This window comes from Hylobates moloch, unplaced genomic scaffold, assembly GCF_009828535.3.
Source record: "Hylobates moloch isolate HMO894 unplaced genomic scaffold, HMol_V3 SCAFFOLD_9, whole genome shotgun sequence".
Taxonomy (NCBI): domain Eukaryota; kingdom Metazoa; phylum Chordata; class Mammalia; order Primates; family Hylobatidae; genus Hylobates; species Hylobates moloch.
The window spans coordinates 26616050-26643791 of record NW_026652284.1 but is presented as its reverse complement, the minus strand read 5'-3'; the positions used below and the strand labels follow the sequence as shown (position 1 = coordinate 26643791).

Genomic DNA, 27742 nt, shown 5'->3' with positions numbered 1-27742 from the left:
TTTTTTTTTTTTTTTTTTGTATTTTTAGTAGTGATGGGGTTTTGTCATGTTGGCCAGGCTGGTCTCTAGTTCCTGATGTCAGGTGATCCACCTGCCTTGGCCTCCTGAATTGGTGGGAGCTACTGCACCTGGGAGATATAAATTTTTTCTTATGGTTTTTTGACAGCTCTATTGAGGCATAATTGACACGCAATAAACTGCACAAGCCTGAGCGAAAAAGCGAGACTTCATCTCAAAAAAAAAAAAGTTTAATAATTTTACTTTTTTTTTTTTTTTTTTTTTTTTTGAGACGGAGTCTCACTCTTGTTGCCCAGGCTGGAGTGTAATGGCACCATCTTGGCTCACTTCAACCTCCGCTTCCCGGGTTGAAACGACTCTCCTGCCTCAGCGTCCCAAGTAGCTGGGATTACAGGCGCCTGCCACCACGCCCAGCTAATTTTTGTATTTTTAGTAGAAACGGGTTTTCACCATGTTGGCTAGGCTGGACTTGAACTCCGGACCTCAGGTCATCTTCCCCCCCTCGGCCTCCCAAAGTGCTGGAATTACAGGTGTGAGCTACCATGCCCGGCCTAATTATTAAGCTTTTAAAGCATAAATGGCTGGGCGCAGTGGCTTACGCCTGCAATCCCAGCACTTTGGGAGGCCGAGGCAGGTGATCACAAGGTCAGGAGATCGAGACCATCCTGGCTAACATGGTGAAACTCCGTCTCTACTAAAAAATACAAAAAATTAGCCGGGCGCGGTGGCCGGCGCCTGTAGTCCTAGCTACTCAGGAGGCTGAGGCAGGAGAATGGCGTGAATCCAGGGGGCGGAGTCTGCAGTGAGCCGAGATCGCGCCACTGCACTCCAGCCTGGGCGACAGAGCGAGACTCCGTCTCAAAAAAAAAAAAAAAAAAGAAAAAAAAGCATAAACTACAAAAAAAAATTGACTATTAGACTTCATAAAAATTAAAAACTTTTAGCAGGCTGGCTGGCGTGTGGAGACCAGACTGTGGGGAGCAACAGCAGGATCTGGGAGATAGGAGACTAGTGCTATCATGTGGGTCAACGAAGAGGGTAACATCAGTGGAAGGGGTAAGAAACAGATTATTGATACATTTTAAAGGTAGAGCACACAGGAGTTGCTGATGGCTTGGACATGTGATGTGAGAGAAAGAGAGGAGTCCAGGACCACAGGCATGCGCCCCCACGACCTGCTAAAGTAGTACCTCCTTTTTTTTTTTTTTTTTTTTTTTTTAGAGTTTTGCTCTGTCTCGGGCGGGGTGGCCAGACCCCGGCCCCGGTCTCCACCAGCTGGGACTACAGGCGCCCGCCACCCACGCCCGGCTAATTTTTTTTTTTTTGTATTTTTTTTAGTAGAGACCGGGTTTTGCCGTGTTAGCCAGGATGGTCTCGATCTCCTGACCTCGTGATCCACCCGCCTAGGCCTCCCAAAGTGCTGGAATTACAGGCGTGAGCCACCGCGCCCGGCAGTAGTACCTACTTTTTAAAGTGTAAGCAAGGAAAGTTGGCCCGCACCTGTAGTCCCATCTACCTGGGAGGCTGAGGTGGGAGAATTGCTTGAGCCCAGTTGGTCGAGGCTGCAATGAGCCTTGATCACGCCACTGCACTCCAGCCTGGGCAACAGAACAAGACCCTGTCTCAAATAAAAAAGTGTATGTAAGAATAAAAATTAATAGATTAGGCACAGGATGGGTGTTTAATTCTCGGCAATCACCACTAAGTTTTCATACTGAAGCTTATTCATTCCATGGACAAAACATTGCGCTATGTGTGGTGCCTGGGGTGGGTTCCAAATTCCAGTCCTCTCTTCGCTTGCGATAGCTGTGTGATCCATTCTTAAGTTTCCTTATTTGTCCACAGGGTTTTTATGAAAACTAGATCAGATAATCAGACACAGTTAAAATAACACGCGCTCAGTAAAATTACATATTAGTGGAAGAGACAAGCCTTGAATAAAGCAATCCCCTTTCGGGGAGTATGAGCCCCTCCCCGAAACCCACTCAGGCGCTGCCGGCTCGCACGCCCACTGAGCTCCGAGCGGAGCCCGAGCCCTCTCCCAGCACACGGGGTTCATTTCCAGACTTTGAAAGACATCCCAGAGACAACTCCAGAGGCCAAGGCGGGTCGGCTTCCTGCGTGGGCCCAGCGCCGGGCACTGAAAGGTGAAGGCGCTTCTTCTCGCTCGGAGGAAAGCCTCTGGCGGTTCTCGCTTCGCGGGCTCGGGATGGACACGCGCGTAGGGCTGGGAAGGTGACGCGCGGACAACGCCGGGGCAAGCGAACTACAACTCCCAGGTAGCTGTGCGCCAAGCGCGCGGCTTCCGTCGGGCGTGGCCGCGAGGGGCGGCCTATATAAGCTCTTGCTCTGGGCTTCCGCGTCCTTTCTCCCCCGCCGCGGCGCTGCTGTTGTCTCAGTAGCTGCAGGCCTGTGCCTGCTTACCTGCGGGCCGTTCCCTGCTAGTCGCTGCTGCCGGCCCGCACTCGCCGAGTTTTTCTCCCACGGCCTCGAGATGGTGTGTACGTGGCACGGAGGAGCCGAGCCTTGCCACCCGGTGGGCCCGAGCTCCGGAAGGGCCCCCTCGGCAGTGAGAGGGGCGGGGGCCGCGCGCCCTTCTCTCGCTTCGGCCTGCGCAACGCTGCGCTCTGGGCTGACAGGTGAGTGTTGCCCACAGGCGGCCGGGTTTACGGAAGGGGTGGGGGTTTGGGAACCGGTCTTCTGGGGGACGCGGGGAAGAAGCCCTGGGCCTGAAGTGTCTTAATTTGGGGGAGGCCGCATGCTGGTGTCAGGATGGCCTCCAGTTGAATCTGTGACAGTTACCAGCTAGGTGATTTTGGGACTGGTGACTACGCGCGAGGCCTCTGGAGGTCGCTCTGGTCGACACGGTTTTCAGAAGGACGGGTTTTAGGCATTCAGACCCTTGCGTGCATCCCAGCTTGTTGCTTTCAGCCTCGCTAAGTGACTAAGCGACCTTCAGCAAGTAACTTAATCGGTCTAAACCTCTTACTTGTAGTAGGCGGATAAAACGGTCCCATCAAGATTGAGAAAAAGCACACCAGATATTGGCACAGCGTGGGCGGTGGGGCCTACAGGATGACTGACTTAGTTTACAGAGATCCCGGCGTACTTAAGCAGGTAGTAATGATAGACAGGTGAGGCTTTAGGCGGCCGCCCTGGGATCTAAATTGCCCCTTGGCCCTTATCGAAGCTACAGCTGCTTCCGCATAGCTGCTGTGGTCAAAAAGGAGCCCAGAGTGACAGTTTTCCTTGACGGTCGCCGTTCTGTTTGTTGTAACTGATCTGCAACATTTTGGGAAAATACAGTTCCATTGTACCTGCCATCTTTCAGCTGTAGCCAGAGACCTTTATCAAAATGAGCTTGTTTCCACAGAACCGCAGAACAGTTGGGGGTTTGCATGTACAGTTAACCAGCATAAGACTCGTACTGGGAAAATCCAGCTGGGATGTGACACAGCTTAACTGATAGCTTAAGGCATCAGTATTGGGACCAAAGGCTGGTCAGATTTGTATCATTCTGAGGACCAAATGATGGGAACAATAAAATTGTTCATGTGAGTTGTTTTCATTTTGCTGTCCAGATGCAGACTCTTAAGATGACAGAAGGTGATTCTTCTGGTGATCGAGGACTCCTGGGGTCATGACAGTGATGAAATGCAGGGGACCTGGTAGGTTTCTTTTGGAGACTGACTGGGGGCTGCCTGGTGGGACAGAATAGCATGTTTCCAAGGGCTGTGGCTGGTCATAGCCACGGGATCTCCAACTGCATGCAAGAGCAACCTGGAAAGACTTTGACAGCACAGGTCAGTACCATACCTGCAAGCTGCCACTCGGCTTTCCTATAATGTTTCAGGACCAGGGCTGGAAGCCTTCCATGTGTCAACTTCCAATGTAGATGGGTGTATTTTTTTTTTTTTTTTTAGACGGAGTCTTGCTCTGTCACCCAGGCTGGAGTGCAGTGGCGTGATCTTGGCTCACGGCAACCTCTGCCTCCCGGGTTCAAGCGACTCTCCTGCCTCATCCTCCCGAGTAGCTGGGATTACAGGTGCCTGCCATCACACCCAGCTAATTGTATTTTTAGTAGAGATGGTTTTCACCATGTTGGCTAGATTGAACTCCCGACCTCACGTGGCCCGCCTCGGCCTCTCCTCCCAAAGTGCTGGGATTACAGGCATGAGCCACCGCTCCTGGCCAGTTTAGTTTTCACACTAAGCTTTTTGTTCTGCAGGTTGCCCCCAAGTTTCCTGGCAGTGTGTGATACTGAGGAGGTGAGCTTGTTTCTGGAGCTGTGCTTTAAGGTAAAGTTGATGTGGAACACAGCTTAATCCTCCTGATCCCTTTCCCATCGGATCTGAACACTGGTCTTGGTGGTCGTAAAAGGAGGAAAAGTAATAGTGAAGCTGGCCTAAATGTTGTCATCTGGTATATGGCATGTGGGCTAGTTTCAGACAGGTTCAGAGATGGTTGGATCTCTGAAATTGTAAAATGAAGTATAATCTTAGGCTAAGGGAAGGATGTGTGTGAAGCTCTGGAGGTTGGTATAGTAATAGCTGACCTATTATTGCATTTGGGAGGGATCTGTCATAGCTTCCTTGCCTTTTAAGGGTGGTGTTTTTTTCTTTTAGATTCATGTTACATGTAAAGCTGTCCTCATTTGTGGCTGGACCTATGGAGTTGGGTAAGTTAGTGACTACCCAAAGCTTTGTCACAGCTTGGAGTGTAGCTGCAGGTAGTGCTCACTATTGGGGATCCTGTCCTAAGTAGTCAACCTAATAGAACTATAAGGTTATTTAGGTCTGTGTCAAAGTTACAGCTTTTTTTTTTTTTTTTTTTTTTTTGAGACAGGGTCTTTCTGTCACCCAGGCTGGAGTGCAGTGGCGCAGTCTTGGCTCACTGCCTCCCAGGTTCAAGTGATTCTCCTGCCTCAGCCCCGAGTAGCTGGGACTATAATAATGCACCACTATGTCTGGCTAATTTTTGTATTTTTAGTAGAGACAGGGTTTCACCACGTTGCCCAGGGCAGTCTTGAACTCCTGACCCCAAGTGATCTGCCTGCCTTGGCCTACCAAAGTGCTGGGATCACAGGCATGAACCACTGTGCCGGGCCAGAAAATCTTAGCATCTTAGTAACATTTACATTTGGCCTTCCTCGTGTGCCCTGTTAGCTGTTCATTACCAGAGGGCAAAGATGGTTAGAACATGATTTGCCCACCTTAAAATGCATTGAAGAGGCCGGGCACGGTGGCTCATGCCTGTAATCCCAGCACTTTGGGAGGCCGAGGTGGGTGGATCACGAGGTCAGGAGATGGAGACCATCCTGGCTAACATGGTGAAACCGTCTCTACTAAAAAAATACAAAAAATTAGCCAGGCATGGTGGCATATGCCTGTAATCCCAGCTGAGGCAGGAGAATGGTGTGAACCTGGGAGGTGGAGCTTGCAGTGAGCCGAGATGGCGCCACTGCACTCCAGCCTGGGCGACAGAGCGAGGCTCCGTCTCAGGAAAAAAAAAAAAAAAATGCATTGAAGGCACCATGGGCCACAAGGCCTGGTAGCCACAAATGTTCAGTGGTGGCTGGAGCTCATGATGCATTCTTTGGTAGGACTTCAACGTCTTTCAGCATCAGGGAGAGTTGGGAGTGGGGTAGAAACAAGGGGTTCCACGTAGCACACACACTATTTATTTAGAATGACTGGTCCAGGATGAAACCTAATCTGAGTGGACATCCATGGATGAGAAATGCGGATATGGGACTGAGACCAGCTCCTAGGAAAATGCCTGGGTGGAGGAAATCTGGGAATTACTAACACAATGGCTTACCCTTCTTTTGCAGGACAATCTCTATGGGAAGCAGAAGGCAAGACCCCGGTCATTTTAGGCAGAAACAACAGCATGCTAATGCCAAAAATTATGCAATGTGCTACTGAACTTCAGAGGCGATCAATAGAAGAAGAATAAAGACTAATACAAGTATATTTGTGTTTGTATTTTTTTGTACAGACCAATCTGGTCTCTTCCGAGCTCAAGCAATCTACCTTCCAAAGTGAGCCACCATGCCCCGCCCTTAAAGAGATCTTTCTTTGGAGATTTTTTATGATCTAGGATGAATGCTTTGCCTCAAGCAGTAAGCCCCAACACGTGACAAGGTTGGACAGTTTCCCCATTTACTTGGGAAACTTGGGAAGTGAGCAGTATAAAAGTTCACGTGGAGGTCTGCCTTGGCAGACCTGCTAGAGTGCCCTTTCTACCTAGCTGCCAGACTTGCACCAAGTTAGGACTCAAACATGGCAGGTACTACAAATACTCCACAGAACCACATACCTACCTGTCAACTGAGAAACCTTGAACTCAGGCTTTAGCGTGTGAATTATCCCAAGCTGCTCATCCCAGTTTTGGGTAATCCCAAACTGTCCTATGTCCAGGAGTGCATAACTACCTGGACAAAGGATTCCTGTAAAGGAAACCAATTTGAACCTTGTTTAAAAGTTGTTCCCTTGGTCTTCAAACGGTTAGATGAATGCAGCAGTGTTGTAGAAACATTCATGATCTCCAGAAACAGTCATTAAAATCTTACAAATCATATTTCCAAAAAGGTTTCATAATTTTAAAAAGGAGTCTCTCATCTCCCTCACATCGTGCAGACTGGCTTGCCCTTTGGCCTGGCTACATCATGGCAGGGATCTCTGAAGACACTGTGTCCAGGGGCTGCCAGTGACAGTCCATCAGAGCGTCATACAGCTCCTCGCTCTGTTCCATGAACTCCTTGTTGGCCTCAGTCACATCCAGCTGTGGCATGGGGTCTGGAAAGCAAGCAAGGATGGGGTCAGGGAAGTCTACGGACAGCTGCAAGGGACCTGGTTCACTTCCCTTCTCCCAGAACTCTGTTCTATGGTAAGGTCCCTATCCTGCCAGTTTCTTCTTTTAGGAAGTGAAACCACTGCCTTGCAGGGTTCTGGGAAAGATGAAAATAGGATAATGTTATCTAGAGAATGGAGAAATGGCAGCTGTTAGCCTGCATCTACTGAAAGCTACACCTGTGTCTCTAGCCATCATGTATCCTAGATTTTTTGGTCTGGTCCTCACTTCAAATTTGGGTTTAGAAGGTCTGATCAAAGTTATTAAGTCCACAGCATCATCTCAAGAACTGACAGTAAGTGCCTAGTGGAACAACTACAGTCAAATACAGGAGCTGAAAGGCCAAGTCCCGTATGTATGTATGTGTGTGTGTATATGTACTTTAGAGAAAGGGTCTTGCTCTGTCACACAGGCTGGAGTACAGTGGCACACTTACAGCTCACAGCAGCCTTGAACTCTTAGGTTAAAGTGATCCTCCCGCCTTAGCCTCCCAAAGTACTGAGATTACAGGCATGCGCCACTGTGCCTGGTGGTAAAATACTATTAAAATTTTTTTTTTTGCACAGTGGCTCATGCCCATAATCCCAGCACTTTGGCAGGTCAAAGCAGGCAGATCACCAGAGGTCGGGAGTTCAAGACTAGCCTGACCAACATGGAGAAATTCCATCTCTACTAAAAACACAAAATGAGCCGGGCATGGTGGCACATGCCTATAATCCCAGCTACTCAGGAGGCAGAGGCAGGAGAATTGCTTGAACCCAGTTGGCGGAGGTTGCGGTGAGCCGAGATGGCAACATTGCATTCCAGTCTGGGCAACAAGATCAAAACTCCGTCTCGGCCGGGCGCGGTGGCTCACGCCTGTAATCCCAGCACTTTGGGAGGCCAAGGCAGGCGGATCACAAGGTCAAGAGATCGAGACCGTCCTGGCCAACATGATGAAACCCTGTCTCTACTAAAAATAGAAAAATTAGCTGGGCGTGGTGGCAGGCACCTGTAGTCCCAGATACTTGGGAGGCTGAGGCAGGAGAATTGCTTGAACCCAGGAGGCGGAGGTTGCAGTGAGCTGAGATCGCGCCATTGCACTCCAGCCTGGGCAACAAGAGTGAGACACCGCCTCAAAAAAAAAAAAAAATTGTAAGATTTAAGCTCCAAGCATTTATAGAGGCTGCAGACAGAAACTGTAAGAAGGCAGACCATGTCCCGCCTGGTGACTACACTCAGTGCAGGTAACAGTTTACAGAACAGATCAGTGAAGGGCTTAGTCAAGGGCAGGCATTTGTGTGTGGCTCAAGATGATGGGTACACAAACAATAAAGCATTCTGCCTCACTCTGAAGACAGCCTATTGAAGCCAAGGAGTAGATGAAGAAGGGTAACAATCCAGTCTGTGCCCTCCTGACTGGGCAGTTACTACGTTCAATGGGAGTCTTTAATAATGCAGTGGTAGAGCATAAAGTCCAGGGAGAGACTGGACTGCGGGCATTCTAAGACCGACTCCACCTCCTGCTATTATGTTGCACTTTGCAACTATGTTGGGCTTTTTGTTTTTGTATTTTTGGGGGGATGCAGGGTTGCTCTGTCACCCAGGCAAGTGCAGCCTTGTAAACACTGCGCACTGCAGTCTCAACCTCTCAACTCCTGGGGCTCAAGGAATCCTGCTACCTCAGCCTCCTGAATAGCTGGGACTACAGGGGTGCCACCATGCCAGGTAATTTTTTTGTACTTTTTGTAGAGATGGGGTCTCACTATGTTGACCAGGCTGGTCTCGAACTCTGGGGCTCAAGAGATCCTCCCACCTCAGCTTCCCAAAACTATGTTGATCTTGAGTAAGAACTAACTTCTTTATGGCAGCTTTCTAGTCTACAAGATCAGGATAACTGTGGTATTTACCTCTAGATTGTTCTGAAGATTAAATGACTTAATATATGTAAAGTACTCAGAACAGTGCCTTGCACATAGAGCCTCAATAACTATTAGCTACTCTTACTGATAACTGTTTTTGCCTCAGTATTCTTTTCTGTGTAATGGGAACTGGAATGGCACGTATCCACCCTGATAGCTGAGAGGTAGCAGTGCATGGCATAAAATACACTGGCTGTACAGGCCAGGCATGGTGGCTCACGCCTGTAATCCCAGCACTTTGGGAGGCCGAAGCGGGTGGATCACTTGAGGTCAGGAGTTCAAGACCAGCCTGACCAACATGGTGAAACCTAGTCTCTACTAAAAATACAAAATTAGCTGGGCATGGTGGCACACGCCTATAATCCCAGCTACTTGGGAGGCTGAGGCAGGAGAATTGCTTGAACCCAGGAGGCAGAGGTTGCAGTGAGCTGAGATCGTGCCATTGCACTCCAGCCTGGGCAACAAGAACAAAACTCCATCTCAAAAAAAAAAAAAAAAAAATTGGGCCTGGTGCAGTGGTTCACACCTGTAATCCCAGCATTGGGAGACAGAGGCGGGCAGATCACGAGGTCAAAAGATCGAGACCATCCTGGCCAACATGGTGAACCCCATCTTTACTAAAAATACAAAAATTAGCTGGGCGTGGTGGCACGCATCTGTAGTCCCAGCTATTCAGGATGAAGCAGGGGAATCGCTTGAACCTGTGAGGCGGAGGCTACAGTGGGTCGAGATCGTGCCACTGCACTCCAGCCTGGTGACAGAGCAAGACTCTATCTCAAGAAAAAGAAAGAAAGAAAAAAAAAGGGATGAAAAAGAGAAAAAGAGACTGGAAAATTCTAAGGACTTATCTATGGATATTGTAATGAGGCTAATTATCTCTAGAAAGAAGGCAATGTCTCCCGGGGGAACAACTAGAGACTTGGGTATAGAAAGCCCGGACTGTCCTGACTTTGCCCCACACCGTGTGACCCTCAGCAGATCACTTGGGCTTTCCGGGCCACTAGTTCCCCATCTGTGAAGTGGAGCTCCTATGTCCTTCCCACCCCACCCTACAAGGTCACTACGGTTGGCATCACATGAGAGGACACAAGAAAGTGCTTTAAAATGTTATGAACTAGACTAGTCTGTTCATGCCCTAAAAGGGATCTGTTTCCTTTGACGAACATTTTCTTGACAGAAAACATTTTCCCTATGACTTTCTCTTGAAGAAGAATTCTCAAATTTCAAACTTTGAGTCTTTTTGTACCTCAAAAAAAGTTTTGGCCAGGCGCAGTGGCTCATGCCTATAATGCCAGCACTTTGGAAGACCGAGGTGGGCAGATCACTTGAACCTAGGAGTTCAAGACCAGCCTGGGCAACATGGTGAAACCCTGGCTCTACTAAAAATACAAAAAAATTAGCTGAGCATGGTGGTGCATGCCCATAATCCCAGCTACTCGGGAGGCTGAGGCAGGAGAAATTGCTTGAACCTGGGAGGTGGAGGTTGTGGTGAACTGGGGTCGTGCCATTGCACTCCAGCCTGGGCAACAAGAGTGAAACTCTGTCTCAAAAAAAAAAAAAAAAAAAAAAAGGGTAACAGTATTATCATTAGAGGCCCACATACCAGGATAGAATGCCACATGTCAAGGGGGTGATGGGCTCCCCTGGGGCTGCCTGTCCCAGGCTCTCTGGGATCTACACTCACACCTCTGGGTAACACTCGACACATCCTACCATAATTACACATCTGTCTGGCTCTCTAACCAGAATGTAAGTTCTTCCAGAGCAGAATTTATCTTGTCTTCCCTCTAGCTGAGAGCACAGTGCCAGCCACAGCAGTCACCTGATAATGGCTGACAGAGTAAGGAATGCATGAACTCTTACCTTCCAATGCATCATCTCCAACTTCTTCATATGTCTGCCAAGAGACCAGAGATGTGGGTTAGGGGCATGGTGAAATCCCGGCCCAGGACCACAGTGGCTTACATTTTTTATTTTTTATTTTTTTTTGAGGTAGAGTCTAGCTCTGTCACCCAGACTAGAGTGCAGTGGCGTGATCTCGGCTCACTGCAACATCCGCATCCCAGTTTCAAGCGATTCTCCTGCCTCAGCCTCCTGAGTAGCTGGGATTATAGGCGCCTGCCACTATGCCCAGCTAATTTTTTGTATTTTCAGTAGAGACAGGGTTTCACCATGTTGGCCAGGCTGGTTTTGAACTCCTGACCTCAGGTGATCCACCTGCCTCGGCCTCTCAAAGTGCTAGGATTACAGGTGTGAGCCACTGTGCCCGACCCACAGTGGCTTATTTTTAACAAGAGGAACTGGACTGCTTCAACTTTCCCTATTTTTTCTGAAGCCCAAGCCCCTGTCCTTACCAATCCCATCCTAGAGAATGACCGGTTTCTGGAGGAGAAACACAACCCAAGGGGACCAGTCTTACCAGGTCATGGTTACCTGCATGGTGCTCTGGGTATAGCCATACTGCGGGTAACTGTAGCTGTAGCTGCCTGTGTTCTGGTCATAGCCCCACTGAGCATAGTAGTTCTGGTACTGCTGATAATACTGGTTGTAGCTATAACTGTACATCTGACTGTATTCCACTGGCTTTACACGGCTCCTTAAATGAAGACAGAAACAAAAATAAGTGTAAGCAAACATTTCCATAACACTGCCTGTGTGGTCAGAGACTATTTTAAGTGCTTTATACCAATTAACTTTTTTTTTTTTTCCTTGAGACAGTCTTGCTCTGTTGCCCAGGCTGGAGTACAGGGGCGCGATCTCGGCTCACGGCAACCTCCGCCTCCTGGGTTCAAGCGATTCTCCTGCCTCAGCTTCCTAAGTAGCTGGGACTACAGGTGTGTGCCACCACGCCTGGCTAATTTTTTGTATTTTCAGTAGAGACAGGGTTTCGCCATGTTAGTCAGGCTGGTCTCGATCTCCTCACCTCGTGATCACGAGATCGAGACCAGCCTGACCTCGTGATCCACCTGCCTCAGCCTCCCAAAGTGCTGGGAGCCCAGCCACCAATTAACTCTTTTAATCCTCAAAACAACCATATGCAATAAGTGTATCATTATTCCTATTTTACAGATAAGGAAACTGAGGAACAGAGAGGTTAAGTAATTTGTCCAAAGTCACACAGCTAATATGCAAGTATGGCTCCAGAGACCATGCTTTTAATACAGGAGGTTTTAATGGATAGGTGTGTCTCCTTAACAAACTATGTCAGGACTGGCAAAAGGATATCCTGTTTAAAAAAAAACAAAAAAAAGGGCTGGGTGCGGTGGCTCACACCTGTAATCCCAACACTTTGGGAGGCGGAGGCAGGTGGGTCACCTGAGGTCAGGAGTTCCAAGACCAGCCTGGACAACATGGTGAAAGCCCATCTCTACTAAAAATACAAAAAATTAGCTGGGTGGGATGGCGCGCCTGTAATCCCAGCCGCTTGTGAGGCTGAGGCAGGAGAATTGCTTGAACCTGGGAGACAGAGGTTGCAATGAGCCTAGATTGTGCCACTGGACTCCAGTCTGGGCAATAAAAGTGAAACTCTGTTTCAAAAAAAAAAAAAAGGAAATGAAACGAAACGATGGACAGACGTGGAAGCTCACGCCTATAATCCCAGCCACTTGGGAGGCTAAGGAAGGAGAATCGCTTGACCCCGGGAGACCCAGCTAATTTTTGTACTTTTAGCAGAGACTGGGTTTCACCGTGGTAGCCAGGATGGTCTTGACCTCCTGACCTCGTGATCCGCCCGTCTCGGCCTCCCAAAGTGCTGGGATTACAGGCACGAGCCACGGTGCCCCGCCTTTTGTTTTCGTTGTTTTTTTGAGACGGAGTCTCGCTCTGTCACCCAGGCTGGAGTGCAGTGGCGCGATCTCGGCTCACTGCAACCTCCGTCTCCCGGGTTGATGCCATTCTCCTGCTTCAGTCTCCCAAGTAGCTGGGACTATAGGCGCCCGCCACCACGGCTGGCTAATTTTTTTTTTTTTTTTTTTTGTATTTTTAGTAGAGACGGGGTTTCACCATGTTAGCCAGGATGGTCTCAATCTCCTGACCTCGTGATCCACCCGCCTCAGCCTCCCAATGTGCTGGGATTACAGGCGTGAGCCACCGCACCTGTCCTTTTTTTTTTGAGATGGAGTCTCGCACTGTCACCCAGGCTGGAGTGCAGTGGCACAATCTCGGCTCACTGCAAGCTCTGCCTCCCCGGTTCATGCCATTCTCCTGCCTCAGCCTCTCTGAGTAGCTGGGATTACAGGTGCCCACCACCATGCCTGGCTAATTTTTTGTATTTTTAGTAGAGACGGGGTTTCACCATGTTAGCAAGGATGGTCTCGATCTCCTGACCTTGTGATCCACCCGCCTCAGCCTTCCAAAGTGCTGGGATTACAGGCGTGAGCCACCGCACCCGGCCTATTTTGTTTTTTAAGAGACAGGGTCTCACTCTGTTGCCTGGGCTGGAGTGCAGTGGAGTGATCATAGCTCATCGTAACCTTGAACTCCCAGGCTCAATCAATTCTCCCACTTCAGCCACCAGAGCAGCTGGGACTAGAGAAGCACACCAAGCCCAGCTAATTTAATGTTTTTATATAATATTTTACAACAAATAACATTTTTGGGGGAAGTCACTAAGCCTGATCTTCAATGTATTAAACACAGTTAAACCACAAAGAACCCCTAAATCATTGCTTTCAAAAACATGGCCATTTGGCTGGGCACGGTGGCTCACACCTGTAATCCCAGCACTTTGAGAGGCCAAGGCAGGCAGATCACCTGAGCTCAGAAGTTCAAGACCAGCCTGGTCAACATGTGAAACCCTGTCTCTACTAAAAATACAAAAATTAGCTGGGCTTGGTGGCACACGCCTGTAGTCCCAGCTACTCGGGAGGCTGAGGCAGGAGAATCGCTTGAACCCGGGAGGTGGAAGCTGAAGTGAGTCAAGATCACGCCACTGCACTCCAGCATGGGCAACAGAGCAAGAGTCCATCTCAAAAAAAAAAAAAAAAAAAATAGTTCAACTACTCTTCGGGTAGAGTTTAGTTCAGCATTTCTCAGCCCTGGATCTATTGACATGGAGGGGTGGGAGGCTGTGCTATGAATTGCAGGATGTTTAACAGTATTCTTGGCCGATACCCACTAGGTGCCATTAGTACATCCTTGGTTGTGATAACCAAAAATGTCTCCAGATGCTGTAAATGTCCCCTGGGAGGCAAAATCACTCCAGCTGGAAATCATTAATTTGGCTAAAGGATAAAAGATCTGGCCAGGCACAATGGTTTACGCCTGTAATCCCAACACTTTCGTAGGCCAAGGTGGGCAGATTGCTTGAGCCCAGGAATTCGAGACCAGCCTGGGCAACAAAGCAAGACCCTATCTCTACAAAAAATACAGAAATTTGCCAAGCATGGTGGTGTGCACCTGTAGTACCAGCTAATCAGAAGGCTGAGATGGGAGGATCCCCTGAGCCTGGGGAGGTCGGGGCTGCGGTGAGCCATGATCTCCAGCCTGGGTGACTTTGAGACCCTGTCTCAGGGAAAAAACAAACAAACAAAAAATCCTATTCAGAGAAAAGTTTGGAGTTGTAAGGGAAGAAGATTTTCTACCTAGCATGACAGGTATAATAGTGAAGTATATAATGTTCTGTAGAGTGTCTGGAATATTTTTCTTTTTTATTTGAGACGGAGTCTTGCTCTGTCGCCCAGGCCAGAGTACACTGACGCCATCTCGGCTCACTGCAACCTCCACCACCCAGGTTCAAGCGATTCTCCTGCCTCAGCCTCCCGAGTTCTTGGGACTACAGGCATGCACCACCATGACCGGCTAATTTTTGTATTTTTAGTAGAGATGAGGTTTTGCCATGTTGGCCAGGCTGGTCTCGAACTCCCGACCTCAGGTGATCCGCCCACCTCAGCCTCCCAAAGTCCTAGGGTTACAGGCGTGAGCCACTGCGCCTGGCCAAGTGTCTGGAATACTAATTCTTATCCATTCCCACAGCATGGAACACTCACAGGAGGGTTGTAGTTTCATTAATATAAATAAGGCTAAAACTGGAAGTAATTTTTTCCGTTTGTTCAAATCTTATTAATTCTATGAATAAGTTCCCAACAGTGGGACTACTGGGCAAAGAACAGGGACATCAGGTATGGACAGCCAAACAGCTTTTCCAATGCTGTCACCAGTCATGTCTGAATGCATCAGCCTTTCCAAATCATACTCTATCCCCAGCTGTAAGTTTCTGCAGGAGTGGGGCTAGTTCAACTCCAGCACCCACGGCCCGGCCAACAGCAGGCATTCAGTACTTGTGACTTGAATTGGATCCCCCTTCAGCCTCCCATCCAGCGTATGGATGCCCTGATTCTCAGCAAACAAAAGAGGAGTGTCTGGCGGGGAGTCTAGAGTCTCTCTACCTTCCCTGCAGGACTCACGCTTTAGGGATTGCCACGCTCAGCCGCACAGGCTTAGACCCCAGTCCCACTGCTCCCTGGCACTCCGTCAGGGCTCGCTTCTGTTCCAGTTCATCTGTGAATTTCACAAAACCATAACCCCTGCATGAAAAAAATATACAATTTAGATCACAAATGTGATGAAACTCTAAGAATGGACACATGAAAAAGAAGTAAGGATAAGAAGGTGGGCAGGAATGTAGAAAGGAAAAGAGGCTGAGAAGAGAGAGAGAGAGAATCCATTAAACTAGAGGAAGAGGCCGGGCGCGGTGGCTCACACTTGTAATCCCAGCACTTTGGGAGGCCGAGGCGGGCAGATCACGAGGTCAGGAGATCGAGACCATCCTGGCTAACACAGTGAAACCCTGTCTCTACTAAAAACACAAAAAATTAGCCGGGCGTGGTAGCAGGCGCCTGTAGTCCCAGCTACTTGGGAGGCTGAGGCAGGAGAATGGCGTGAATCCGGGAGGCGGAGCTTGCAGTGAGCCGAGATTGCGCCACTGCACTCCAGCCTGGGCGACAGAGCGAGACTCCGTCTCAAAAAAATAAATAAATAAATAAAATAAATAAATAAACTAGAGGAAGAAAGGAGAGTCCCATCAACAGGTGTCCATATAGTGTCAAGATCCAAGTACAGACGATTCTAAGATCTGCAGGAATTCCCACATTCAGTTCACCATCCTCCTCGACACTGTCACCCCTGGGGAACATTCCCAAATAGGAGCTTCCCCCCGACACCCTGCTGGATAGTAACTAATACAAGAAAATTCAGCAAATATTTACAGTCTGCCCTGTATGCCAGGCACTGCGCTACGCACAGGATGCGGCAGTCACAGAAAGACAACGTTCCTGCTCTCCTGAGCTCAAAGTCTAGCAGGGGGATAAATTAATGCAAGCTAACGTTTAATAAATATTTATTTCCCTAGCACTGTGCTGAGCCTTTTTTTTTTTTTTTTTTGAGATGGAGTTTCACTCTTGTTGCCCAGGCTGGAGTGCAATGGTGTGATCTTGGCTCACTGCAACCTCTGCTTTCTGGGTTCAAGCAATTCTCCTGCCTCAGCCTCCCTAGTAGCTGGGGTTACAGGTGCCTGCCACCAAACGCAGCTAATTTTTTTTTATTTTTAGAGACGGAGTCTCACTCTATTGCCCAGGCTGGAGTGCAGTGGCACATCTCGGCTCACTGCAAGCTCCGCCTCCCATGTTCACGCCATTCTCCTGCCTCAGCCTCCAGAGTAGCTGGGATTACAGGCACCCGCCACCACGCCCAGCTGATTTTTTGTATTTTTTTAGTAGAGACGGGGTTTCATCGTGTTAGCCAGGATGGTCTCGATCTTCTGACCGCGTGATCCGCCTGCCTCGGCCTCCCAAAGTGCTGGGATTACAAGCATGAGCCACCACGCCTGGCCTATATATTTTTTAAAGTAGAGACAGGGTTTCACTATGTTGGCCAGGCTGGTCTCGAACTCCTGACCTCAGGTGATCCATCCGCCTCAGCCTCCCAAAGTGCTGGGAGTACAAGTGTCAGCCACCACGCCCGGCTCTTCTTTTTTTTGAGATGGAGTCTCGCTCTGTCTCCCAGGCTGGAATGCACTGGCACGATCTCGGCTCACTGCAACCTCTGCCTCCCAGGTTGAAGTGATTCTCCTGCTTCAGCCTCCCGAGCAGCTGTGACTACAGGCATGCACCACCATGCCTGGTTAATTTTTGTATTTTTAGTAGAGACAGGGTTTCACCATGTTGGCCAGGTTGGTCTTGAACTCCTGACCTCAGGTGATCCACCCGCCTGTCTCCCGAAGTGCTGGGATTACAGGCATGAGCCACCGCACCCAGCCTGTGCGGAGCATTTTCTCAGGGTGATCTTATCAAACTGTCTAATAATTCCATGAAGGTGGTATCCACATTTACTGAAGAGGTAACCGGTTTAGTGAGATTTAACAACTTGCCCAAAGTCATGGCAGAAGCATGATTCAAAGCCACACCTGTTGCACTCTCAAAGCCTGAGCATATAACTACTATACTGACCAAGAATGAGCCTTTCTTGAGGTTCTTCGATTTCCATTTTTCTCTTTTCTTTTTTTTTTTTTGAGACGGAATCTCGCTCTGTTACCCAGGCTGGAGCACAGTTGCGTGATCTCAGCTCACTGCAACCTCTGCTTCCCAGATTCAAGCAATTCTGCCTCAGCCTCCCAAGTAGCTGGGACTACAGGCGCGTGCCACCATGCCCGGCTAACTTTTGTAATTTTTTAGTAGAGACGGGGTTTTGCCACGTTAGCTAGGCTGGTTTCAAACTCCTGACCTCAGGTGATCCATCCACCTCAGCCTTCCAAAGTGCTGGGATTACAGGCGTGAGCCACCATGCCAGGCCAACTTTTTTTTTTTTTTTTTTTTATAGAGAGACAGTCTCGCTCTGTGGCCCAGGCTGGAGTGCAGTGGCACAATCTTGGCTCATTGCAACCTCCGCCTTCCAAGTTCAAGCAATTATCCTACCTCAGCCTCCCAAGTAGCTGGGACTACAGGTGCACACCACCACACCTGGCTAATTTTTGGTATTTTAATAGAGACTGCATTTCACCGTGTTGCCTAGGCTGGTCTCAAACTCCTAAGCTCACGAAATCCACCCACCTCGGCCTCTCAAAGTGTTAGGATTACAGGCATGAGACACCACGCCCAGCCTGAAGTGGAACACTTCTAACTACACTGAAAGGCTCAGTAACAATAACAAGCAAAACAGCAAACACCTATAAAGCATTTCAAATGTGACTTACTTATATTATATCCTTTAATCCTTACATCAACCCTACAAGCAGCTATTATTAATCAGCTCCATTTTACAGATGGGGCTGTACGGGTCACGGAGCCTCAATTCTACAATACTGGCATTCTCCCCCACTTGTACTGGAGCTGGGATTTGAACTAGGCAGTTTGGCTCCAGAGGTTGTGGTCTTAACTGCCATGCTGCAGGGGCCTTTCTAAAACACCTCCACTCAGGAGAGAAACGCTAAAACTAACACAGTGAAGCATCAGTAACAAGTAAGGCCTTACTTAGACACGCCTGTCTGGTCCAAAACCACTTTGCCTCCCCGACAGGAGGGGTAGACTTTGACGAAGAATTCATACAGCATGCCGTCATCCACGTCCGGGGTCAGGTCCCCCACAAAGAGGGAATACTCAGGGCTGAGGAGAGAGAACAAGAAGATTCAGAGGCAAAGACCAAAACCTCTGCTCTGAGGAGCTCTTTTGCATATTCGAGGTAAACCTCTCCCAGGCCCCTTACGGAACACATTTGATGGGTCTACTTAACCAGCCCCTACTTTGTTTCATTAGAGCAGTCCTGGCAGAAGAGTTATGGAAATAGTCCCTGCCCCAAATCCCTCACCCACTCCACAGAGCTTGTCTGACTTCAAGTATTACATGAGTGCAGATGTGTGGATGGGGTCGGAAGTGCACCTCTAAGGCACACAAAAGATAAAACTGCATAATAATGCATTCTGCATTCCTTGTATATTTTAAACATAAACGTTAAAAGACAGAAAAAAAAAAAGAACTAGATATTATCTTCTCAGGACATAAAGCCTAGCGAAAATTAAATCCTCAATCTTTTTTTTTTTTTTTGAGATGGAGTTTTGCTCTTGTTGCCCAGGCTGGACTGCAGTGGTGCGATCTGGGGTCACTGCAACTTCTGTCTCCCAGGTTCAAGTGATTCTCACATCTTAGCCTGCCGAGCAGCTGGGATAACAGGTGCGCACCACCACGCCTGGCTAATCTTTTGTATTTTTAGCAGAGACGGGGTTTCGCCAAGTTGGCCATGCTGGTCTCAAATTCCTGACCTCAAATGATCCACCTGCCTCAGTCTCCCAAAGTGCTGGGATTACAGGTGTGAGCTACCATACCCAACCTCTTAAACCACTGCGAGCTTGTGGGTGATACAAATCAGGCCAAAATTTACCAACTCCTGTTATAGGTCAATTCTATTCAAAAAATAAACGAACATAAAAACCTTTGTTATTTTTTTTTTCTTTTTGTTGACATGGAGTCTCACTCTGTCACCCAGACTGGAGTGCAATGGTGTGATCTCGGCTCACTGCAACCTCTGCCTCCTGGGTCTAAGCGATTCTCTTGCCTCAGCCGCCCAAGTAGCTGGGACTACAGGCACATGCCACTACGCCCAGCTAATTTGTTTTGTTTTTTTTTTTTGAGATGGAGTCTCGCTCTGTCCCCCAGGCTGGAGTGAAGTGGCGCAATCTCAGCTCACTGCAACCTCTGCTTCTAGGGTCCAAGCGATTCTCCTGCCTCAGCCTCCCGAGTAGCTGGGATTACAGGTGGCCGCCACTACGCCCAACTAATTTTTTGTATTTTTAGTAGAGACGGGGTTTCACCATGTTGGCCAGGCTGATCTCGAACTCCCGACCTCAGGTGATCCACCCGCCTCGACCTCCCAAAGTGCTGGGATTACAGGTGTGAGCCACCGCACCCGGCCTACCTTTGTTATTATCTTATTTCAAGTATGATACATATTCCTTGCACAATAAGAATACACAAGGCCAGGCGCAGTGGCTCATGCCTGTAATCCCAGCACTTTGGGAGACCGAGGCAGATGGATCACAAGGTCAAGAGTTCAAAACCAGCCTGACCAAGATGGTGAAACCCCATCTCTACTAAAAATATAAAAATTAACTGGGCGCATTGGCAGGTGCCTGTAATCCCAGCTACTTGGGAGGCTGAGGCAGGAGAATTGCTTGAACCCAGGCGGCAAAGATTGCAGTGAGCCAAGATCATGCCACTGCACTCCAGCTTGGGCGACAGAGTGAGACTCCATCTTAAAAAAAAAAAAAAAAAAATACACAAAAGCACAGCCCAGGTGCAATGGCTCACGCCTGTAATCCCAGCACTTCGGGAGGCTGAGGTGGGTGGATCATCAGGAGATCGAGACCATCCTGGCTAACACGGTGAAACCCCGTCTCTACTGAAAATACAAAAAATTTAGCTGGGCGTGGTGGCGGGCACCTGTAGTCCCAGCTACTCGGGAGGGTGAGGCAGGAGAACAGCATCAACCTGGGAGGCTGAGCTTGCAGTGAGCCAAGATCGTGCCACTGCACTCCAGCCTGGGCAACAGAGTGAGACTCCGTCTCCAAAAAAATAAAAAAGAATACACAAAAGTGCAAAGAAAAATAAAATTGCTATAACCCAACCATTTGAAGACAATCACAATAAATGCTTTGATATGTATATTTTTGTCTTCTTTTCTTATGGCTTATTCTTCTAAAAATACGATCCACCGTATTTTGTTTCTAGTATTTTTTTTCACTTTCAACATATTGCCAACATCTTGATATGTCAGTACACTGCAACATGACTTGTTAGTGGATACACCGCATACTATTAGGTTATTTGGGTTTTCCTCAACTTTAGCTATTATACACAATACTTCAATGAATACATCTGAGGCTAATCTTTGCACACGTCCATGAATAAATACTGAAAAGTAGAATTATAGGGTTAATGCATATAAATGTTTTTTAAGCTTTTGGTACACCGTTTTAATGCTTTCAAATGGCAACCTGAAATTCCAATCAATTTATGTTGCTGTAACAGGTCAATTCATTGGGTTTCTTTTTTAAGACAGGGTCTCACTCTGTTGCCCAGGCTGGAGTGCAGTGGCACGATCACGGCTCACAGTAGCCTTGATCACTGTAGCCCTCCCTGGGCTCAGGTGAGCCTCCTGCCTCAACCTCCTGAGTAGCTGGGACTACAGGCGCCCGCCACCACGCCCACCTAATTTCTTGTATTTTTAGTAGAGATGGGGTTTCACCATGTTAGCCAGGATGATCTTGATCTCCTGACCTTGTGATCCGCCCATCTTGGCCTCCCAAAGTACTGGGATTACAGGCGTGAGCCACCGCACCCGGCCATTTTTGTATTTTTTGTAGATACGGGGTTTTTCCACGTTGCCCAGGCTATTCTTGAACTCCTACGCTCAGGCAATCTGCCTGTTTCGGCCTCCCAAAGTGCTGGGATTACAAGCGTAAGCCACTGCACCTGGCTAACAAGGCAATTCTTATTGAATGAAACTTCAATACTGTGAGGAGTAGGAGGGTAGGAAGCCAGGGGCAGGGACCAAATACAGAAAAGCCAGGGTCTTGCATGAAGCACACCAGGAAGGTCCACCAGCAAGGCAGGGAGAAGGGCGTCGTCCTTCAGGAGGGGACCAAGTGCAGCCAAACTGGCTCCCCTCCTCGTATATGGCAGTGACGGGCACAGTGACACATCTTATGTCTGTCTAGACATGACTTTGTACCTACCTGTTATCTGGTTGTTTCCCATAAGTGGCATAGTTCAGTTTAAAACGTTTCGCCTGGAAGTTTAAAAACAAACAAACTAAAACAGAGAAAGGTGTTTCAAGAGTTGAACAATATTTGAAAAAAACTGAAATAAATTACCTTGGCCAAAACATCTCCCCCTCTCTAAGCCTCAGCTTTTTCTCCTGTATAAAATGAGGGGGTTGCACGGATGACCGCTAAGGGCACTGCCAGCTCCATGGTTCTATGAGCCCAGGTGTGCCAGCTGGTGCAGCTGTAAGCTAAGTAACTGTGGGAAGAGCAGAATGCAACTCTCTTGAAATGTGTCCTTGCTGCTGCCAGCCTATTCTAGTTTCCCAATCAGGCAAGAGGTCTAGAGTTTCAAGTCTTCGGTTATGGGAGGCAGCGATGCAGAATGGAAAGGCAGGAATTTGGGAGGCAACCAATCTTCAGTCTGAATTGTGGCTCTGCCATTGACTACCTATGTTGCCTTGGGCAAGTTATTTCAATTCCCTGAGCTTCAGTTTCCTGGGCCTACAAAGATAACAATGCCTACTGTAAAGGGTTGTTACAGGATTAAATAAAATAAGTATACAGTAGGGATTCAACAGATGGTAGTAAGCAATGACAATAATAATGGCAACATCATCATTATCTAAATGTCCTTACAGGTGTGGCTCCTGGAAGGGGTTTCCCATTAATTTTATGCAAACACTTCTCAGCTGTGGCCAAATCTGCGAATTCTACAAAGCAGTAGCCAGCTGGGATCCTGGAAAAAAAGCAAATAGAGAAAGAAAATGGTTAAAGATAAAATGGCTCAAGATGAGGCCAGGCGCGATGGCTCACGCCTATAATCCCAACAGTTTGGGAGGCCAAGGCAGGCAGATCACTGAAGGTCAGGAGACCAGCCTGGTCAACATGCTGAAACACCATCTCTACTAAAAATACAAAAATTGGCTTGGCATGGTGGCACACACCTGTAGTCCCAGCTTACTCAGGAGGCTGAGGCAGGAGAATTGCTGTAACCCAGGAGGTGGAGGTTGCAGTGAGCCAAGATCATGCCACACTGCTCCAGCCTGAGCAACAGGCTGGTTTGAGACTGTTTTAAAAAAAAAAAAAAAAAAAAAAGAGCTCAAGATGAGTCTTGGCCTTGAAGGGAGAAAGAAATGTTTTTCTAATCTGAGTCAACACTGTTTTTGTTCCCTGCCATACCCCAGCTCAGACCTAATTTACAAACCTGAATATAAGGATTGCCCATCTGGGCCAGTCCAAGATTCGTTTATCTGTATTTATTTATTTATGAGATGGATATCATCTCGATCTCAGCTCACTATAACCTCTGCCTCTCAGGTTCAAGCAATTATCCTGCCTCAGCCTCATGAATACTTGGAATTACAGGTACCCACCACCATGCCTGGCTAATTTTTGTATTTTTAGTAGAGATGGGATTTTGCCATGTTGGCCAGGCTGATCTTGAATTCCTAACCTCAGGGGATCCACCCACTTCAGCCTCCCAAAGTTCCGGGATTACAGCCATGAGCCAAGGCACCTGGCCCCAGACTCATTTAGTAAACATTCATTTATGCATTTTATCATGTGTGAATACTCTTGCCAAAATTGCATTATGCAATCCCATCAAGCCTTTAGATCTAATAACCAGTTCCAGGAAATTTTAGGGATAGACTGCAAAACACCACAAGTAAACAAATGAATGCAGAATGTATGATCTGTTTTTTTTTTCTGAGACCGAGTTTTGCTCTTGTTGCCCAGGCTGGAGTGCAATGACGCAATCTTGGCTCACTGCAACCTCCACCTCCTGGGTTCAAGCGATTCTCCTGCCTCCACCTCCCAGATTCAAGTGATTCTCCTGCCTCAGCCTCCCAAGTAGGTGGAATTACAGGCATGCGCCACCATGCCCAGCTAATTTTGTATTTTTAGTAGAGATGGGGTTTCTGCATGTTGGTCAGGCTGGTCCTGAACTCCCGACCTCAGGTGATCTGCCCCCCTTGGCCTCTCAAAGTGCTGGGATTACAGGCATGAGCTACTGCACCTGGCCTCAGAATATAGGCTCTTATAAAGACAACTAGTCTTACCTCCTTAAAAAGTTAAATAGCATGAGGAAAGAAAGAGGTTGGCTTTTATACATTAAAAGAGACTCGTGGCCGGGCGCGGTGGCTCACGCTTGTAATTCCAGCACCTTGGGAGGCCGAGGCGGGCGGATCACGAGGTCAGGAGATCGAGACCACGGCGAAACCCCGTCTCTACTCAAAATACAAAAAAAAAAAAAAATAGCCGGGCCTGGTGGCGGGCGCCTGTAGTCCCAGCTACTCGGAGAGGCTGAGGCAGGAGAATGGCGTGAACCTGGGAGGCAGAGCTTGCAGTGAGCCGAGATTGCGCCACTGCACTCCAGCCTGGGCGACAGAGCGAGACTCCGTCTCAAAAAAAATAAAAATAAAAGAAAAAATAAAAAAAAAATAAAAGAGACTCAAAAAATTAGCCAGGCATGGTGTCGGGCGCCTGTAGTCCCAGCTACTTGGGAGGCTGAGGCAGGAGAATCGCTTGAACCCGGGAGGTGGAGGCTGCAGTGAGCCGAGATTGTGCCCCTGCACTCCAGCCTGGGCAACAGAGCAAGACTCTGTCTCAAAAAAAATAAATAAATAAAATAAATAAAAGAGACTCAGAAGAACTAAACGCAATACAGGTTCCTGGATTGAATTATAATTCACTAATAAATGAAAAACTATCAATATTTTGGGGACAATTATAAAAATTTAAATGTAGACCTGCTATGATATGGTATTAGAGAATCACTGATAATTTTGTTAGTGTGATATAAGCATTGTGGTTACGTAAGAAAATGTCCAGTCTCACCAGGCACGGTGGCTCACGCCTGTAGTCCTAGCACTTTGGGAGGCCGAGGCGGGCAGATCACGAGGCCAGGAGATCGAGACCATCCTGACTAACATAGTGAAACCCCGTCTCTACTAAAAATACAAAAAATTAGGCGGGCGTGGTGGCGGGCACCTTCTGGCTTGAACCCGGGAGGCGGAGCTTGCAGTGAGCTGAGATCGTGCCACTGCACACCAGCCTGTGCCACGGAGCAAGACTCCGTCTCAAAAAAAAAAATTAAAAAAAAGGAGAAAGGTTACAGAATGAATTTTCATACCAGCAGCTGATTATCTGGGGTTTTCTGCTTGGAAGAGCAAGAAGAGAAATATTTAGGTGGGCATAATCTACCAGTCAGAAAAATATTTTCCTAGGTAATGGGGTTCTGAATACACAAAGTATCTTTCAAATGTCTCATCTCTATTTTTAAACCATTTGATGTTTTAGCAAGCCACATGTAGCAGAGTACCGAGAAAAGACTAGCTGCTTGGAGAATGGCGTGAACCCAGGAGGCGGAGCTTGCAGTGAGCCAAGATCGCGCCACTGCACTCCAGCCTGGGTAGTGACAGAGAGAGACTCCATCTCAAAAAAAAAAAAACAGAGTGGCTGCTCGATAAACACTGACAAATTGATAATTCCCTAAGGAAAACTAAGACCTCAAAGAGAAAGAAGAAACTGGAGGCAATAGAGCACCACTATCTGAAAATATTGTGCATTTGGTTGTCTTTACTTATTTATTGTCTCATTCCCCACTAGAATGTAGTAAACTCCATGAGCAGGGGCTACATCTGGATTATTTCAGCCAGGAATCTAGAACAGTAGAACACAGTAGTATCTCCACAGATAACTTTTTTCTTTTTTCAGGTGGAGTTTCGCTCTTATTGCCCAGGCTGGAATGCAATGGCGGATCTCGGCTCACTACAACCTCTGCCTCCCAAATTCAAGCGATTCTCCTGCCTCAGCCTCCCAGGTAGCTGGGATTACAGGCATGCACCACCACGCCCGGCTAATTTTTGTATTTTTAGTAGAGACAGGGTTTCTCCATGTTGGTCAGGCTGGTCTCGAACTCCTGACCTCAGGTGATCTGCCCTTCTCGCCTCCCAAAGTGCTGGGATTACAGGCGTGAGGCACCGCACCCAGCCTCCACAATTTTTTAAATGAATGGCATAAGAGTTAAGGACCCTCATGAGCTTTCAGGATAGACTCGAATTCAAGTCCTGCCTTGTTATTTATTATAACTCTTCTTTTTTTTTTTTGAGATGGAGTCTCAGTCTGTCGCCCAGGCTGGAGTGCAGTGGCGCGATCTCGGCTCACTCCAAGTTCTGCCTCCTGGGTTCACGCCATTCTCCTGCCTCAGCCTCCCAAGTAGCTGGGACTACAGGCACCCGCCACTATGCCCGGCTAATTATTCTGTATTTTTAGTAGAGATGGGGTTTCACCTGTTAGCCAGGATGGTCTCGATCTCCTGACCTCGTGATCCGCCCACCTCGGCCTCCCAAAGTGCTGGGATTACAGGCGTGAGCCACCGCGCCTGGCTATTTATTATAACTCTTCAAGTTACTAAGCCTCTTCATAATACTACTTACCTACCTCAGAGGTTTCTGAGGTTTTAAGGAGATAATGGATGTAAACTGCTTATTACTAGCCGGGCGCGGTGGCTCAAGCCTGTAATCCCAGCACTTTGGGAGGCTGAGGCGGGCGGATCACGAGGTCAGGAGATCGAGACCATCCTGGCTAACACGGTGAAACCCCGTCTCTACTAAAAACACAAAAAATTAGCCGGGCGTGTTGGCGGGCGCCTGTATTCCCAGCTACTCGGGAGGCTGAGGCAGGAGAATGGCGTGAACCCAGGAGGCGGAGGTTGCGGTGAGCCGAGATCGCGCCACTGCACTCCAGCCTGGGGGACAGAGAAAGACTCCGTCTCAAAAAAAAAACAAAACAAACAAACAAACAAACAAAAAACTGCTTATTACTTAGCAGATCGTAATCTGACTATACTTACTGAGCATATGCTATATGCTATACACTGTCCTAATGATGAGTGGGAATTAACTCATTTAATCCTCACCATAACTCTAGGAGATAGGTGCTGTTATTATTTCCATTTTTATACTCAAAGTGAATGAGACGGAGCAGTTAAGTAACTTACCCAAGTTCATACAGTAGAAATAGCTTTCAAACCCAGTCTCGCTTGAGTCCTGTGGTTTTTTTTGTTTTTTTTTTTTTTGAGACATTGTTTTGCTCTTGTTGTCCAGGCTGGAGTACAGTGGCACAATCTCAGCTCACTGCAACCTCCGCCTCCCGGGTTCAAGCGATTCTCATGCCTCAGCCTCCCGAGTAGCTGGGGTTACAGGTGCCTGCCACCATTCCCGGCTAATTTTTCTATTTTTAGTAGAGATGGGGTTTCACCATGTTGGCCAGGCTGATCTCAAACTCCTGACCTCAGGTGATCCACCCACCTCAGCTTCCCAAAGTGCTGGGATTACAGGCGTGAGTAACCACACCTGGCAACTCCTACCCTTAAGCTACATGCCATCCTTCCACTCATTAGGACCCCAAAATGTTAGCTGTTATAATTTTACAGTGACTATTACTAGGGGTAGTGAGAAGCCATGACTAAGATGTTTACATTCTCGTACGTGACAGCTGCAACGAGATGTATTAAGAGAGACCTGAGATGAGACTTACCCAGTGAGGCGGTTTCGGATAATTTTGACGCTCATTACGGTCTCCCCCATGGTGGCAAAGGCTCTGGAGATGAAGTTCTCATCCATGTAGGGTTCCAGCTGCGTAAAAACAAGAGCACAGCGGCTCAGGCCGGCGGCCGGGCTTCCCACTCCGCGTTCCAGAGCCCCTCCCGTTCAGCCCAGGGCTGGCTACGCGCCGCTGGGGGAGCGAGGGGCGAGGTTCGCCTCCACTGAGCGGCCTGAAACCGCAGCTCCTTTGGTTCAAGTTTGCCCCCATTTAGGCAGCCTCCCCTTGGACCTAGAAACCCCACTCCGCCGGTCCCAGAACAGCGCGTCCTTGGATCCCTCCCATTCTATGTCCCCAAAGCACCACCTTTCCCTCCCACGAACCCAGGTGGGGCCCCAGGACCCCTAGCCTCACGGACTCAGCCTCTTCACTCAGATGCTGGAACCCGCTTCTGTGTCACCAAAAAGAACCCCCGTCACACGTCTCCCCTTTTTGGGATCCCAAGTCCCCTCCCACTCAGACCCTGCCTCCCTCGCGAAACCGAGATGCTTCCTTGTCCTCAGACCCCGGACGGCCGCCCTCACTCACGTCGCCCATCCACAGGCTGGCCGCCATACCCGCGCACCGGGGTGGGGCTTTGCGGGCGGGGCTCTGCGGGCGGGGCTCGAAA

At 48.3% G+C, this 27742-nt stretch overlaps 1 protein-coding gene, 4 non-coding genes and 1 pseudogene across 8 annotated transcripts; 5 read left to right on the top strand and 1 right to left on the bottom strand.

Moving 5' to 3' along the window:
• Positions 1-2285: 2285 nt before the first annotated feature.
• Positions 2286-5991, top strand: LOC116813172 (putative uncharacterized protein SNHG12; annotated as a pseudogene).
• Positions 3192-3326, top strand: LOC116813989 (small nucleolar RNA SNORA16B/SNORA16A family). Its single transcript, XR_004371096.1, has one exon. It is a non-coding gene; the product is annotated as a small nucleolar RNA SNORA16B/SNORA16A family (small nucleolar RNA).
• LOC116813995 (small nucleolar RNA SNORA44) lies at positions 3734-3865 on the top strand. The gene has a single exon (XR_004371102.1). It is a non-coding gene; the product is annotated as a small nucleolar RNA SNORA44 (small nucleolar RNA).
• Positions 4343-4472, top strand: LOC116813998 (small nucleolar RNA SNORA61). Its single transcript, XR_004371105.1, has one exon. It is a non-coding gene; the product is annotated as a small nucleolar RNA SNORA61 (small nucleolar RNA).
• LOC116814015 (small nucleolar RNA SNORD99) lies at positions 5710-5783 on the top strand. The gene has a single exon (XR_004371121.1). It is a non-coding gene; the product is annotated as a small nucleolar RNA SNORD99 (small nucleolar RNA).
• Positions 5985-27742, bottom strand: TRNAU1AP (tRNA selenocysteine 1 associated protein 1). 4 transcript variants are annotated; one of them, XM_032759513.2, is made up of 9 exons: positions 27661-27742; positions 27067-27164; positions 22162-22261; positions 21496-21548; positions 18239-18370; positions 15179-15298; positions 11208-11370; positions 10638-10671; positions 5985-6818 (listed from the first exon to the last, which is right to left on the bottom strand). In XM_032759513.2, the coding sequence occupies exons 1-9, from the start codon at positions 27685-27687 to the stop codon at positions 6682-6684; spliced, it is 864 nt and encodes a 287-aa protein (XP_032615404.1). In that variant the 5' UTR covers positions 27688-27742; the 3' UTR covers positions 5985-6681. The 4 variants fall into 4 exon arrangements, with proteins under 4 accessions (XP_032615404.1, XP_032615405.1, XP_058300307.1 ...); XM_032759515.2 differs by having other exon boundaries at positions 6788-6818; positions 11194-11370; XM_032759514.2 differs by lacking the exon at positions 15179-15298 and having other exon boundaries at positions 6091-6818.